Source organism: Octopus sinensis, linkage group LG9 (genome assembly GCF_006345805.1).
Source record: "Octopus sinensis linkage group LG9, ASM634580v1, whole genome shotgun sequence".
Taxonomy (NCBI): domain Eukaryota; kingdom Metazoa; phylum Mollusca; class Cephalopoda; order Octopoda; family Octopodidae; genus Octopus; species Octopus sinensis.
This window is the reverse complement of record NC_043005.1, coordinates 57,022,590-57,040,774: the sequence shown is the minus strand read 5'-3', so window position 1 is coordinate 57,040,774 and position 18,185 is coordinate 57,022,590. Positions and strand designations below refer to the sequence as shown.

General features: G+C 34.2%; 1 protein-coding gene across 5 annotated transcripts in view; it reads right to left on the bottom strand.

The window, feature by feature from the left end:
* The window catches only part of LOC115215523 (serine/threonine-protein phosphatase 1 regulatory subunit 10), a 157,209-nt gene that overhangs the window by 26,220 nt on the left and 112,804 nt on the right, over nt 1–18,185 (bottom strand). For all 5 annotated transcript variants that reach the window (XM_029784699.2, XM_029784700.2, XM_036505984.1 and 2 more), the window contains 3 exons: nt 9,671–9,934; nt 3,091–3,172; nt 2,553–2,752 (listed from right to left, as the gene is read on the bottom strand). In XM_029784699.2, coding sequence (XP_029640559.1) covers nt 2,553–2,752; nt 3,091–3,172; nt 9,671–9,934 — 546 coding nt within the window. The remainder of the gene's footprint in view (nt 1–2,552; nt 2,753–3,090; nt 3,173–9,670; nt 9,935–18,185) is intronic.

Here is an 18,185-nt window from a genome sequence, read left to right as displayed (position 1 = left end):
AAATGGTAATTAAGTCAGTTATACTATAAAACAGTAATTAATCTTTGGAGTCATCACGTGTAAACAATGCTTGTAAAATATAATATAAATGGCAATTATATCAGTTTAATTAACCTTAGTGTTTTCTGTTAATAAATAAAATATATTATAAAACAGTAATTGAATTTAGTTATTCTTAGTAGTTATCATGTGAAGACCAATGTTCAGAATTATATTTATTGTGAGGTGGATGAAAGGTCAATAAGATTGGTTTCCAAAACATATATTTCTGACAACTCCACCATCTGCATAGTTCAGTGGTTAGAGTGTCAGGCTCACAATTATGAGGTATTGAGTTTGATTCCTGGACCAGGCTGTGTGTTGTGTTTTGAGCAAGACACTTTATTTCCTGTTGCTCCAGTTCACTCAGCCGTAGAAATGAGTTGCGACATCATTGGTGCCAAGCTGTATCAGCCTTTACTTTTCTCTTGGATAACATTGGTGACATGGAGAGGGAAGGCTGGTATGCATGGGCAACAGCTAGACTTCTATAAACAAGTTTGCCTAGACTTGTTCTTTGGAGGGTAACTTTCTAGGTGCTATCCCATGATCATTCATGACTGAAGAGGGGTTTTTACCTTTTTTATTATGATATACACACACACACACACACGTGTGTGTGTGTGTGTGTGTGTGTATAGCCACAGTCATGGCTACATGCACAAGAAATTCACATCTGAACCATAGAGTTTTGCCATCAGTCCTTCTGTGTGGTACCTTGGAAAAGAGTCTCCTTTACAATAACTTCAAACCAACTAAATCCTTGTAAATAGATTTGGCAGACAGAAACTATACCCCTAGACTACCCTTTGGGTTCAGTCCCACTGCATAGCACTTTGGGCAAGGTGTCTTCCTCTACAGACCCAACCAAAGCCTTGTGAATGGATTTGGTAGATGGAAACCAAAAGAACCCCATCGTGCACGCGCGCGCATGTGTGTGAGAGAGAGAGAGAAAGAAAATGTGTTAGTATCTCCTTGTCTTGACAGCACACTTGATAGTTGTAAACAAGAATCACCATCATATAAGTGGTGTCCACTATTTCCAATCTCCAATGTAAACATGTCCAGCCATGTGGAAATATTACCTTGCTCAGAAACAGGTGTTGGCAATAGGAAGGGCATTGAGCTGCAGAAAACCTGCCTGAACAAATTCTGTCCCACCTATGCAAGCATAGTGAACATTAAAACAATGATAATCATCATCATGGAAAGAAACCTATCATGGGTGTGGATGTGAGCATGTGCAAACATGCACATGTGTGTGCATGCATAAGGATATGCATGTGCATTTGTGTCTCTTTGACTCAACATTATGCAAGAGTTATACATAAACATCTGAATGATACAAATGGTGTTAGGTTTCTGATCTGTTGTGAAAATGTCTGGCCATAGGGAAATATTACCTTACTTGGAAGGAGGTGATGGTTGGTGATAGTAAGAGCATTCAAACAGAAAATCTGCCTCAAGGAATTCAGTTTGACTCATTGGAAGAGTGGCCATTAAAACAACAATGACGAAAATGATCACACAAACACACACACAAAGTTTTTTCAGTTTCTGTCTACCATTTTCACTCACGAAACATTGGTCAACCTGAGCACAGGGGTCACCAAACTACAGCCCACAGGCCGGATCTAGCCTGTGAGATCAGTTCATCTGGCCCACTGCCACACTGTACTTATTATGTAAGTACCTGCAATTGAAGTTCATTTGCCTCTGGTATGGCATCAGTGTTTGGAACAACTTATGTCTATGAGCAAATATTTTCAAAAAGTGAAGTATGTAAAGTCAGCACATCGAACAAGGTTGACTGATGAACATTTGAAAGCAATTCTCTTGGTTGGATGCAGCAATTCCAAAGCAAATATTGGTGATATCTTCAAAGTCAAAGATGAATTTCACAAATCTCACTCATCTTTTTTGCTGCTTAGTTTGTAAGATTCAGATATGTGCACACTGGGTGTGATATAACTATCTTATTGCTAACGTCACCTTCTTTGATAACTTTTTGGTAAATAGATATGTTGGTAGTCCTTAGTTTTTGTGTATTCATTGTACTGAACAAAATGGTTATGCGGCACTTGCTCGTTATTCTTTCAGTTATCTCACTGTGAAGAACTTTGGCCAAGTGTCTTCAGCCGAAGCTACAGAGCCAACCAATACCTTGTGAGCAGAATAGGTAGAAGAAAACAGTATGGCTGTGTGAATGTGTGTGTGCATACATGTATGTGCATGTTTGTGAATGTTTACAATTTGTGTTTTCCCATAAAAAAAAATAGCAAAATTATGTTGACATACTCTGTCAAGAAATCATCAGCTAACTCTATTCTTTCAAACACAAGTGTATTAAAAAAAATTCCCTTTCTTGCAAAAAAAATATGTAATGGTTAGCAACAGGAAGAGCATCTTGCTGTTTACACAATGCTTCAATAATTATGCATTTCTGCAACCCATGCTAGCACAGAAAACATGTAAAATATACGAATGAATAATAAAATTTCCTCTCCACTTACGCCGACTGATCTTGGGTGGAGTCTTAATGTTTTTCTGCAGATCAGTAGGGGATAACACTAATCCTGGACTTGTCGTCGTGGTAACTGATGAAGTGACAGCTGAGGGGCTGGTGGTGACTGAAATGGGGTTCAAAGGAGTAGATATTGTCAGCCGAGGTTTCTTATCCAGAACAGGATCCAATGATCGCAGCTCCCCTGACCTGAAATGATGGTAAACTTAATTAAAAACAAGATTATAAAGGAAATGAATGTGTGTGACCACAAAAATTTGAACTGAAGCCACATGAAATAGTTTTGCTGAAGAACACAATGTGCCCATGTAGTCTGAGAATCGAAACCACAACTTTACAATCATGTATACAGATATGGAAATGTGTCTGTATGCAGATGTGATGATATGTGAGTAGATATACAACTGTGGTTATATGTTAGTAAATATAAAAATGAGAAAAGACAATATGAATTCATAAAAATATAGAAAAATGAACATCTAAGTGAAATTATGGAGAAGAAAACTTAATAGAAATCAGATACTTACGGCAATTGTCTTTTAGGAACCAACTTAACGGGGTCAGTACTGGGTTTTTTCTTAGGCAGAATTATAGTGGCTTCCTCAAGGCCTGAAATGAATTCCAAAGATAAATAAATATATAATTATTATTAGCAACAGAAAACTGAAAAAAAAAAAATAATAATAAAAGAGGGTTAGAATTTATCAAATAATTGATATATCCATTTCGGTAGACAGAATATAGAGGGAGAAGAAAGAGATCGACAATAACAATGATAATTAAAAATTATCAATGAGCAAATGACCCCATAAATACAGATTGGAGAAGTGGAAACCAATACTACAGAAGAATAAGAGATGGACACCACAGAGGAACAGAAGGCAACACTATAGAATAAGAACTAATAGCATAGAACAGGAATTAATAGTACTATACAGAAAAAGAGGCCGACACAATAGAACAGGAGCAAATGCTACTATAGAAGAAAAGACCTATTGTATACAAAAGAACCAATACAATAATAGGACACCAACACTATAGAACCAGTGAATAGGAGACCAACACTACAGAATACTAGAGAAGGTCAACACCATACAATAAAAACTATTATTATTATGGAAGAATAGGATATACTGTAGAACAATAGGTGACTGAAGACCAATACTGTTGTCTGATTGGTAGAATCTTATCACTAGTGAAAATATTGACCTGCTATATTTTCTTCTGTAACTTTTTCTCATGTCAGCAAAGAAAACTACTTTCTTTTGTTTAATCTTTATGAATTATAAACTCTCTTTCCTTCCAAGTTTTAGAGATCTTCAGTTGAAACTTCATTTAAAGTGAGTGTTAGGTTATAAATGATTTACTATACCAATTCAACCATATCAGATTTGCTGTAGTAATATTTCATTTCTTTCTTCTTTGTATTATTGCTTGCTTAAATAGTTTTGCCATTTCAAATAGTTTCATTTTGTCATTCATTGCTGCTGGTTCAATCAAAGTTGTGTAGTTTCATATTACAATCTAGACAAAAGGCTATTAATATAGCAATAGTCACTATCAGCTGCTTTTCCAGTAATATTGTTGAACTAAAGAGATTTAATACTTAGTTTGTCATTATTAATTGCTAATAACCACCAGAAAGTAGACCTGAAAACTGCTCCAGACAATCTCTTTTGAAATCATCATCCTGTTTGCTTTTCATACAAGGCAAAGAAGCTTATAAAAATTCGGTCATATACATGCCCAGATCCAGACATTCATCCATCTCGCACTGGTTTTAGTGTAGCGATAACACTAAACTGGATGCAGAAAATACACATCCATTGAATGTCAGTTTAGAAAATATGGCTTTAAACGTGGTTCCTTTCTTCAAAATGGCATGAAGCATATAAGTAAATTGCGACTAACCAGACTTAATCTGAAATTGTCATCGTTGTCTGCCAATCAAACTGCAACAGCATCTCACTTTTGGCACTTTTAAACTAATAATGAGTATCTGGTGGCCAAAGATCTTTGAAGCCAAAGAGTTAAAATTAATTCTTGTTTGAAATAGGCTTTCTTCAATTGGCCAAAAGTATTATAGGAGAGTTCTTATATTGAACTACTTGGCCATTTTTTATCTCCCTTTTTAAAATGGTATATTTTTCTGCTGAGTCATTTATCTGTACTCAATGACCTTGGAATCATATCAAATCCAGAAGTACCTTGTGGTTTCCACCAAGACAAAAAACAAGTGATTATGTCAAAAAGCTGTCTCAATTACACAAGGTTCCATATATTTTTTTTAAGAGTGAAGTATTTTTTCCTCAAGCTAAATTTACATTGAAATTACTCAGTTATTTAATAATAATAGTCACACAAATCTCTTACAAATCTCAGTGGTCAAATATTTGAAGAACATTCTCATGAAGTCTCCATAGTCTTTTTGCAGAACAGCCAAAAGATTCATGATACAAAAGGTTTTATGTTTCTATGTCTAAATCGGTATCTTTAAGACACATTGGTTAACATTTACATATGTGTAAATGTAAAGAAGTTCTCTTATTTCTGAATAATTCTTTTTGTAGTTTCTATGAAGTCTGTTATTGTTAACAAACCCTTTCAACAATGTCTGTGAAAACAACTTGAAATTCTGTAATTCACAACAGAGCATAACTAGGCATCATCCAATTCAACTTGATACTACTTGGCAAGCATACTTTGTGAATATATATTTCTAGTTTACACATAAATGCATGTGTGTGTATGCCCACACACACCAAAGTTTCTTCCTCTATATATATTAGGGCAAATAATAGCCATGTAAAGACTCATTGTCAAAGAAATTCAATTGGTACTTGGTGCAACTAGTTGTTGACACTGAATTTCATTAGAGAAAAATAATCACATTGGTTTTTCTCTATTAATACCATGTGTAAAAAAAATTCTGAAAACTTCAATGAGGATGTTTCCAATATAATCAGCCACTGCAGACATATCTCAAAACAACACACGGACAATAAACAAGGAGTCAGAATGTGAGCAAAGTAACTTTCATTTATTGTATTTCATTGTCCAAACACCATACAGAGGCTATTCATGGGTTTCTTGGAAATATTTCTTAAAATAATTTTTTTTTTGGTATTTTTTCCTGACTTTCACATTATTCAAAGATAAGCAGTAAAAATGTCCACCCTAAATAAAGTTTTCAGCAATCTGTAAAGATTCCAGAATCAAGGGAAACATCATTGGCACCACTCAAAGAGTATAATGAACCAATACAGAACAGAGTAAGAGCTGATAAAGTGAAGAGGTAGTCACAATGACAAACCAAAATGTAGCTTTCTTGATGATTTTAATCAACCACATTATGGAAGAGCTGTTATTTTTCATAATTGCAATAATAATGTCTGCATTGGAATACACCAAAGTCACCTGATATGAATTTTCATTTCAGACAAATAATTCCAAAACTTTGGACCTTGCAGTAAACAAAATGCTTTTGTTTTCCAGCTTTTTCCAAAAAGCTTATAACATCATACATATATATTTTTTAAAACTACAATCTGCTAACTTTTCTTGATGTTGTGCAGTAAATTGTGGCATGATGTCCCATCAGAACACCACTGCTGACCTCTGGAAAGTACTTACCTTATCATACACCAGAATTCTTCAAGTAGTTTCACCAACTTGAGGGGAAATATTTTCAATCACGTTTATTTATATACCAGTCAGACTGTGCTGTTGTTTCCAAAAACCAATGAGATGGTTACAACTAAAGCCACCGAAATCATTTCAAGTTAACCCAGGTGTCTTCTTTTCTCCATTTCATCCAATATCATTAAAAAAGCTTTTATTTCTCAGCAATTTCTTACCTTTTTATCCCTTTTCTTTCTTTTTTTTCCCCACTTTAAATTACTCATTAAACAGATTTCCTTAGTTTTAATGTTTAAATTCTTTTTAACCTCACAACTTACTTAGAAAGAAGTTTCAAATAAAGATTTATTTGTAACAAAGTGTTTAAAAATGTAAAGGAAAATATGTTTGTAATGGATAACTTGTCAGGTCATTAATTATATCTAAGTACGGTCTTTTTTTTTTTCTTTCTTTTCTTTAAGCTGATTTTTCACCGAAATACTGCAAAAGTAAAGTCTAGAAATGCCTCTGAACTTGACATGGGTTTACAATTACGATATGCAATAGAATTGCCAGACACCTGATGTAGTAAAGTATAAAGAGAAATTGTTAACATATTAATAACTTTTATCTATCGGATATTGCCTGTATTTTGTTTTACTATTTTCAGTAACAAATTTACATACTGTCTTAAAGAATTTTTTTTTGGTTCTAAGTTAGTAAAATGAAGTCCAGCGGCATCAGTAAAAAGTCAAATGTTTTCTACTAATCATGACATTTAAAAGGAAAAGTTGTTTTTATTTCTTCTAATTTTTGTATTTTTCATTTGTTTTTGTTCCATATGTAACATGTCATTATCGTGTTTAGATGATATCTGACTTTTGACTGGATTATTTAGATGCAAATATACAAGTTTCTCCTTGAAGACTTTATTTTCATTATAAATCACTTTGATTAAACAAGAGAGAAAAGAACTTAATTTTCTCATTGAATCTGTAGAATTTGATTCAGAAAGAAATTTGACTCCAAGATCCATGGACATAACAGTCAATCTTGATACAACAAAGAGAGAGATATACTAAAGTTGAAGAGATTTTGACAAATGATAGCTGTGAACAACAGTAAGGTTACATCTGCAGATATATTTTGTTCGCTCTCTGCTCCTTAAAATAAGTAAGAACCTTTGGTGAAACCTACCAGAATCATCATTCTAACATTATAGTACTAATGATAAGATAATATTTTTGAGAAGAATTTAAATTAGAAAATCATACTCAAATTTTTTTTCATTTTTAATATTATCAAAAATGTTGTTTTTTTTAATTTCTGGACTTCAATAATAGCAACTTGTCAATATCTATTTAATGAATAAAATTAAATATTTAAAAAAAAATAATGGTATAAAAATATTCAAGATATGATAAAGAAAGATGATGTCCAATTTTCTAATAACACAATGCTGAAACTTCATCAGAAATATACCAAGAATTGGATGCTTTTTGTTAAGAGAAATAACAAATGTAGTCACAAACCAAATATTTATTAGCTATCAGGGTACTAAAGTTGATAGAGAGATCTTTGAAACTTATCAGGTGATGTTATGAAGGCTATCAAACAAAACAGGTTTCTCTAAAAACAAGAAATTACATAAGATTTTCGTACTAAGTGCAACCAAACCTAAAGAGCATTTGCAGAACCTACCATTTATTGAGGAAGGTTTTAAAGAGGATCACCAAAACCAATGACATCACACCATTATCTAAACTCCAGAATAATACAACTACCAGTCTCTTATCAGTAATGTCACAATCGAACAATATATAATCTATTTCACAAAAACAAACATTATTATTCTTGAATGTTAAAGCAGATTTTTCTCAGATTCTGATTAATTAGCAAATGATGAGTGGAAAATTTTTCTAATAAAAGAAATAATTACAAATTTTTTTTTTTTTTTTTTTTTTGAAATTTAATTTATGTAAAGCATAAAAATATTTTGATTTCACTGCTATTAAAAAATTTAATTTCGGAAGATTAATAAATGAGAAAGAGGTTTTTAAGAAATAAAAAAATTTATAAAGAAAGCAATTAGAAAAGTGAGAGATGAATGCAGCAACTCTCACATCTGTCCATTACTCATTATATTGCTAGAAACTTAAACAGAAACAGAGTTGGAGCAAAAATGAAAAACAAAGTGTAAACATTCAGTAATTTATGTTAAGTGCATTATGTGCATGTGTGTATATATATATATATATGTGTGTGTGTGTGTGTGTGTGTATATATATATATATATATATATATATACATACACACACACACGTATGTACATACATACAAACACCCACACACACATATATGCATGCACATACATCACAAACACAAGACCACATCTCTCAAAAGAATTTCAGTGAAGAAACTCCAAGCATCTCAAACAAGCCTGAAAGACCTCAAAAACATATTTCACATAATCAAACACTGACTTTTCTCAATTTTTCAATTAATGGCATCAGTTTCTATTTTCTTTTTTTATTATCATTATAATTATTTCTCTTTTCTCAAAAAAGTTGCTACATTTTTTTTTTTATGTAAAAGTCTTTAACAAAATAAAATATATTTCTTTTTTTATCATCAAACAAAACACTGGTGTCCAATCAGAAATTAAAATACTGTAAAAAAAATATTCTTCAAAGATGGCCAGCTTCTCAATACTTCTCAACCCAGAACAATAATTCAGATTGTTCCACCAGATTCTTTGATGTAAACACAAAGTGTTTGCTTGTACGTATGTAATAAGCCCATGTCATCTGATTCTCTTCATAAAGGCAAAATTTCTCAATGATCAATGACAAGTTCAACCTCAGACTAAAATCATTAAACCTAGAATGTAAACTGTTAAACCAGCATCAAAGACATACTCAAACTCTGTAAGAATTTTTTTTTTCCTTAACAGGCAGCACAAAATGAGAAACGTTGAGAATACATTCCTTGGCACCTTGAAGAAACCAACAGAAGTAATTCTTGTTTCCGCTATATAAGCCAGGCGTATTCTGAAAAAACTCCCAGAGCTGCTGATTCCATAACGAATGGCCTTGTTGCTAATATGACCAAGCTATATGTATGTGTGTATGTATATATATATATATATATATATATATATATATATATATATATATATATATATATACATATATATATATATATACATACACACATATATATATATATATATACATATATATATACATATATATACACATATATATATACACACACATACACATAAATGCTGGTCAATGTTGCCTAACAACAATGGCAAGAGTGCTCCCTTCACTGGCCCCAGCGCTGTGAGCAGTTCTCAACTCCATACCCTTTGATGGGAAACCATTTATGAGGACATATCCTCGAAACAGGCGTTTCAATATCAGGGAATTTAATAGTTGAAAGTTGGCGGAGACACAGTTAAGTGTCACTAAAAAATTTACCCACCTGTTGACCTAAATTTGGAGGGGTAGGATTTTACAGTGTTAGGTCGTTTTCTCTCTTCCTTTGGTGCTTTATCAGGCACCTTATTTATAAATTTATTATCCATCACAGACTGTTCCGAGTCCATACTCTCAGGTGGAGGAGGCTCATCTTTGCTAGGAACCTCCCGCTTTTTATTATTATTACACTCTTCATCTTTTTTCTCTTTGCATTCTACTTTCACTTTCTCTTCTTTATGCTTCTTCTTCTTCTTCTTCAGAGACTTATCTGTAAGAAAAACAACAAAACTTTTATTGTCTCAAGTTCAACTCCACCAGTAAAACAAAATACAAAATTTAAAATTTGAGTAAGGGATTAAAAAAAGATGGTGAGAAATTTTGGAACAATTTCCTACATACACGATTTTATTATTCTTACAACTACATTTAAAAAGTACACAGTTTTCAATAAACTTTCCTTTCTTAAATAGTGAGAATTTACATTATTGTATTTTTCATTCCTCTGTTTGATCAGAACATATAAATTAATCAAGGACAATTAAATTAATTCAAGAGGAAAGAATCAACTACATTTCACTAAACTCTCTATTTTACTAGATGATAATCCAAGATCAGAAACAATGACAGTTAAAACCAAAAGCTGATAAATTATGTGGTTCATAAATTATACAGCTTTATATGGTCCATCATGGAAGCATGGTAAGAATGCTAGTGAAACTGATTAATTTATCAGCATTTTGGTTTTAACTGTCACAGTTTCTGATCTTGGATTGTCAGTGAGCAAAACAGAGCTTAGTGACATGTAGATGATGTTTTCCTCCTAAATTAATTTAATCCTCCTTGATTAATTTATAGGTTCTGATCAATTAGGGGAATGAAAAAAAACTAAAATCCTCCAAATATTACATGTCTCAAAACCAACAAAACACCCATCAGAAGGTACCTAAATCTAAGTATCTATTGTCACATGTCCCTAAATCTGAGTTTGTGTTGTTTCAGTAAACACTTCATTAAATCTTAATTATGGCCATTAATTGTAAGCATTTAGTCCTAGAATTTAGAATGTGCTCACCACTTTAACCCTTCAACATTCAGATTACTCAGTCAAATGTAATGTGAATAAATATTCACATCATTTTCAATTACTCATGCACTATCTTGTAGTTTCAAACTTTCAATGATGTGATTGTTTATGTTTAGAATGACATTGTAGAACAAGAATGAGAGGCCAGATCAGATCATTCTGAACATAAAAGAGGTAGACTGCTTGAGCTAGATATGGCTGGATTAAATGCTAAAGTTAAAGACAGTGTGAGAGAGTTTATGCTTTCATCCAGAGTAAAATCCCTAAATCAAAGCACGATACCCAATTTCCAAATAAGCAACCGATTTTTACATTCCAAGAACTTAAATATAATCAATCACACAAGACAAAACCATTATACAAAAGCTTTTACCTTAATGACAATCTATATAAACTACTTTAGACTGAGGGAACATGTTGCACCATGTAAAATAGAACTGGTTATTTTTAAAAATATAAAACATGGTACACCTCAGTGAAGAATGATCTAGAGACAGTATTAGAATGAATAATTTCTAGAAATATCTTTATGATAGAAAAATGCTTACTGCTGATGCAGTTTTGAGCAAAAGCCAAAATTTGCAAGAGTGGAGATAATTTCATTGCCAAAAAGTCTGAGAGGAAATAGAAAGAAATGGTAACACATAAATTAAGGTTCCAGATGTGTTCTGTGTATACTGACAAAAAATTTCTTTTCATAATTTTTATACAGGTTACCATAGACACCTGCTAGGTATATTAACAGTTTCATATACCATTTGTTGAAATGGTATGAAATATAATTACTTTAGTTCTAATAAAAGCAAAGCAGGGTATCATCCATGCTTTAGCATACTTTTTAATGCAATCATGGATCAGATTACATTTTTTTTATGATGCTCTAATATTTGTGGAGCTTGGTTTTGTATGGTTTGTTGAACTACATCCTTTGCACCCCACATTTTTTTCACAAATTTGTAATTTGTAATGTTCTCTACTGCTTTTATTTATGGAGCTTTTTCACTCAGTTTCATACTTTTACATATATGGATACAACCCGCTTTTGTCTACACCTGTTGGCTGCCCAGTCAGTTTCTCAAAATTAATAGAAGTCTTAACTAGTGAAACTGATTACAAACAACAGCAAAAAAAATCTATGGTTAGAAGATGAAATAAACTGACAAACTGAGGAGATAACACTTTAAAACTACAACCACCACTAGAGAAGACGAAACTAGGAGTTTTGATGAGGTTCAAATACAAGGAGTAGAAATGAAGTTCTCAAGAAGTACTCAAGAATAAATCTTTACATTTTTTCTTTAAAGTACAAAGAAAATCAAATACTTTCATTCTTCATCCACTATAATAGCTTTGTATTTAGGTTTTAGTTTATCCAATTATATGTCACACTCATCCCACCACCATCCTGATGTTACAAGAGAAGCAAGCAACTCGAATGATAACCGACTATCAAGAAGCAATGAGTAACTGCAAGCATAATGTATTAGTTACACCATTTGCAGAGGCATGTTACAGAGATCTGACTTGGGACCAGCACAGTTTAGTTTCAGGACACCACTGATACTACTTACCTGACAAGTTCTTTTGTTTAAGTATGCAACCGTTAATATATTTTATTAACAATGACAAGTTTCAAATGTAGAACATACAGTACTTCTTGACATATCAAATGATAATGTACCAACAAGTGATTTAGCATCAATTAATTTGAACAGAAGCTCTTAATAATGATAACAGTGAAAGAAGTTTTCTCAGCACTTGTTCTAATAGTATTCCCAGACCTAAATCCTTACCGACCAATGTCTATAATTAAAATGCTATATGCTCTGGCAAAGATATTAAAACAATCTAATAGACATCTTCAAATTTATTCCATCTTTCTACTGAAAAATGCCATAACTAAAGGCAAACTTGCTTTCTTCTTTTATATTCCCTAGAACAGTACTTCTCATGAGACAGGGAGAACTATAAGGATCGAAAAGCTGGAGGACAACTGCTACATTAAATATAATTAAGATGGTTTCTAATATCCTTAGCTGCTGATGCTGGTGCCATGTAAAAAACACCCAGTACACTCTGTAAAATGGTTGGCATTAGGAAGGGTATCAAGCTGTAGAAACCAAACCAAAACAGACTATGGAACCCGATATGGTTCCTGACTTTGCCAGCTCCTATCAAACCATCCACTTCATGCCAGCATGGAAAACAGACATTAAATGATGGTGGTGGTGGTGGTGATGATGTGCTTGAAGGAGAATTATATAGATGCAAAAATCTATTTTGTCATATAATTAGCAAAAAGGGGGAAGGGGTGCCAAAATACTTCCCTACTACATTAGGATGGACCTGGTACTTGTCAGTTTAAGAACCAGTGTTCTAAAGTACTGGTCATAAACTATTTTTTTCTCTTCTAGTGAAAGAAATATTTATGCCTATTTTCTGTTTCCCCGCAGATCAGTCTAAATATTACATGACAATTATACAATACTTACCAATTTAGATTTACAACACAATAAAATCTGCTACCTTAGCCCTCACCATGGTAAATTCTACAACACAAGTACTAATACTTTCCTTCCTTCAAGATTATACTAGTTTTATTTCTTTACAACCTTTCTAGTCCTGACCTGCCTGAAACCAATATGATACAAAGTTGCCTAGTTTTAAATGTTCTATATTTAAATTATTAACTTAGCAGTTGAAGTTATGCTTCAAACACCACAATGACATTAGGTTTACAATTTAGATACAAGGCCTAGCAATCTTTTTACATTGACCCAAGTACTAGACTACTACTTTATTTTATCAGCCCTGGAGGAATCAAAGATAAAGGTGACCTCAGCGTGATTTGAACATAAAAAACCAAAAGAAATACAGCAAAGTATTTTGTCTTGTGCTCTAACAATTCTACAATTCCACTACCCTTGAAACACCTATTTAATAATGAGAGAGTTTCTTATTTTTACTAAATCTCTTCAAAGTCTTGAAATGCTTTCCAAGCTTAACCAAAAAAAGATACGAAGTGTATATCATTGGAAATGTAATCAAGGAAGGGTTAAGATACAATGCATTTGGTTCATGACAGTGTTTCAATAATGTTGGACTGGGTTTTCATCCATCTACATTTTTCTTTCCATCCCTCCACGTTTTCACAGGAATTGCTAATACTGTGGAATGACAGAATCTAACACTCTTTCCTGAACCCAATTTCTTCAGAGAAAATGGTTTATGTATGAAAGAGAAAAAAAGATAGTTTTTTTTTTTTTTAGAATCTCTTCAGTTTGACATTTTGTATAATAAACATACTCCTATGCAGGCATAGGAGTGGCTGTGTGGTAAGGAGCTTACTTCCCAACCACATGGCTCTGGGTTCAGTCCCATGACATGTCACCTTATACAAGTGTCTTCTACTATAGACTTGAGCCAACCAAAGCTTTGTGAGTGGATCTGGGACATGGAAACTGAAAGAAGCCTGTCGTATATATGTGTGTATATATATATATATATATATATATATATATGTGTGTGTGTATGTATGTATGTGCATGTCCATAACTTAGAGGTTTGGCAAAAGAGACTGATAGAATAAGTACTAGGTTTTAAAAAAAATACTGCAGTTGATTCATTCAACTAAAACTTTTAAAGGTGGTGCCCCAGCATGGCCACAGTCTAATGACTCAAATAAATAAAAGAATAACTGACATAGGAGTGGCTGTGTGGTAAGTAGCTTGCTAACCAACCACATGGTTCCGGGTTCAGTCCCACTGCGTGGCATCTTGGGCAAGTGTCTTCTACGATAGCCCCGGGCCGACCAATGCCTTGTGAGTGGATTTGGTAGACGGAAACTGAAAGAAGCCTGTCGTATATATGGATATATATATAAGTGTGTGTGTGTATATGTTAGTGTGTCTGTTTGTCCCCCTAGCATTGCTTGACAACCGATGCTGGTGTGTTTAAGTCTCCGTCACTTAGCGGTTCGGCAAAAGAGACCGATAGAATAAGTACTGGGCTTACAAAGAATAAGTCCCGGGGTCGATTTGCTCGACTAAAGGCGGTGCTCCAGCATGGCCACAGTCAAATGACTGAAACAAGGAAAAGAGAGAGTAAAAGAGTAAAGAGTAAGAGTATAGTAAGAAAATAGCAAAAATAAAACTATAATAAGTATACATTGGACCAGTGATAAAGACTTGATCTCATGGCTGTGAGGTTAAGGAAGTCAATTCTCAACCATGTGATTCCAGGTTCAATTCCACTGCACAGTATGTTGGCCAAATGTTTTCTTCCATAAACATGTAAATAGAATTTTGGCTGGCACAAACAAAGCAAAAGCCCGTTATGCATATGTGAGTGTCTTTCGACAATGTATACTGAAAGATGACAACACTGCAAGACATTAAAAAAAACTCAGTGCTTTTAGAATCAAGTCCATTGCAATATTTATTCTGCAGCTGGTTACAGGCACTCCCTTATCACTCTCATCATCAGAAATGCAATGAACCAGTGATTGGTCTCCTACAAACTAATAACCAATAAATTAAATTGTTCACTAATTCAATATGAAAATAGATTTTTTTCTTTCTTAAATACAAACCAGCATTTTTTTCATCTCTGATTTATCTAATACCAAAATATTTTCTTACTTAAAACTGTCCCAGTCCATCAATCTATATTTTTATTTCATGCTTTTTTATGTAAATCAACATTTTACAATGAAACTTGTTATATGCAATTAATCTAAAGGTTATACAATCTTGTAATTCTTTAGGATAAACTTAATAATTCCTCATCATATACATACATATATCGGCATGGTTTTACAGGCACAGACATGGCAGTGTAAGAAGCTTGCTTCCCAACTACATGGTTTTGGGTTCAATCCCATTGCGTGGCAGCTTGGGTAAGTGTCTTCTACCAAAGACCAACCAAAACCTTGTGAGTGGACTTAGTAGATGGAAACTGAAAGAAGCCTTCATGTCTGTGTGTGCACGTGCACACGTGTATGTATGTCTATTGTGTGTGTCCTTTTGTCTGTGTTTTTCACCACCACCACCATTTGACAACCAATGTTGGTGTGTTTGTGTCTCCATAACTTAGCAGTTCAGCAAAAGAGACTGACAGAATAAGTTCTACTTCTTAAAAAGAAGCGCTGGAGTTGACTCATTCAACTAAAAATTCAAGGCAGTGCCCCAGCATGGCCACAGTCTAGTGATTGAAACAAATAAAAGCTAAAAGGTGGGTGTGTGTAAATGTGAAGGTGAGTGACCTAGTGGTTAGGCTGTTGCACTCACAATCGCGGGTTCGATTCCCTGACAGGAGGGTACATTGTGTTCTTAAGCAATACACTTCATTTCAAGTTGCTCCAGTCCCCTCTTTGATCAGCGGGGAAAGTTGACCTGCTCACCTAGCCATCAGGATAGCATCATTTGAAGGCTAAAACAATGCAAAAGCATTGTGACCAGTGGTGTGTAATAACATCTGGCAGCCTAGTTGGTCACATGATCATGTGATATGTGTGAAAATATATAAACACCCCCTTGAAAGGTTTCGTTGAACAAACTGACTCCAGTATATTCTTTTTCCCTATTTTTTTTTTTGTTTTTTTTAAAGTTTGGTACTTGTTCTTTTGATCTCTTTTGCTGGACCACTAACTTACAAGGACATAAAGCAGCACTGATTGTTAAATGGTGATGGGAGAACAAACACAAGAAGGCAAACAGACAGACACTGGAATACAACAAGCTTCCACACAGTTTCCAACTACCAAATTCACTCACAAAGCATTGGTCAACTGGGAGCTATACGAGAGGGCACATGCTGAAAGTGCCATGCAGTGGGGCTGAACTGGAGCTTCTTAGCTACACAGCTCATCCAGTAGCAAGCATCCTGGAGTTTCCTCTTACAAGGAAACAAATAACAATTAATGAGTATTTGCTTGATAAGTACATGCAACTGACTAAATGGTTGGGCTGTAAGTGAACAACCATCACACACATATGTGCACATGTCTGTGTGTATGAGGCAGGTACTTATGCACAATAGTTTATCAGCTACAGCCTGACCATCTTGTCAATCACAGATTACTTGTCCAAGACAAATAGTCTTTTGGTGATACTCAATATTTTTCTGCTCATGGGACACCAGAGAAATTCCAGAATGACAAGAGGCTGGATAACTGGCACTCCATAAGTTGCAACAAGGGTTCCAGTTGATTTGAACAATGGAACAGCCTGCTCTTGAAATTAACGTGTAAGCAGCTGAGCACTCCACAAACGTGTACCCTTACTACAGTTCTCAGAGAGATTCAGCATGACACAGAGTGTAACATGGCTGGTTCTTTGAAATACAGATGCTACTCATTTCAACAAGCTGAGTGGACTGGAGCAACATGAAATAAAGTATCTTGCTTAAGGACACAGTATGCTACCAGGTATTGAACTCATGAGCCTAACCTAACCACTCAGCCATGTGCCTTCATTGGATAAGCCAAAATAAACTAGACTATTTTGGTATCAAATACTTTTTCTTCCATTTCTTCATGGCCACACACACACACACACACATCAATGGCATTTGTTGTCTATTCTAGAAGTAAAGTTCACCAAGAAAGATCCTTTCTAAGGTGCAGGCCTGAGAAAGGTTTTTTATTTCTTGTAGAAGACTAACAGTTGCCCATGTAAGCCAAGTCTCTTGTTCCCAACAACATCAATGTTATCCTAAGCCTGGTACCATTGTTGTCACAGATGTTGCCATCAAAACCAGAATGCACAAGCAGCACAAGGCATCCCATCCAATTCTAAGAATCCCACCACTGCAGTACACTTGAGTTGGTACTTTTCATCAGTGTAATGCAGAGCTGACCCCCAGCTTAGAGAACAAAGATAAATACTGCAAGGCATTGCCAATTCACTATTTTGTGTGTGTGTGTGTGTGTGTGTGTGCACACATGCATATATATATGTAAGTTCACCATATATATATATGGTAAGTTCACTTTACCATTTTCGCATGGGTTGGATGGAGTATGCTGAGGCAGATTTTCTATGGCTAGATGCCCTTCCTGTCACCAACCCTCAACTCTTTCCAAGCAAGATTAATATTTCAACAAGCCCAGAATATTGGAAATGAATGACACCACTTGTATGATAGTGACAATCATTTTGCAACTATTACACCATGTCAACACAAGGATACACAAACATAAGACACTCATTCACACACAGCAGGCTTCTTTCAGTTTCTCTCTACCAAATCCACTCAAACAAGTTTATTTGGGCTATAGTAGAAGACACTTGCCCTTGTTGCATGCAGTGGGATTAAACCCAGAACCATGTGGTTGTGGATCAAACTTCTTACCACACAGCCACACCTTTGCCTATTTATAAAGGTGTTGTTGTTTGTGTGTGTATACATATACATGTATGTATGTGAATATATA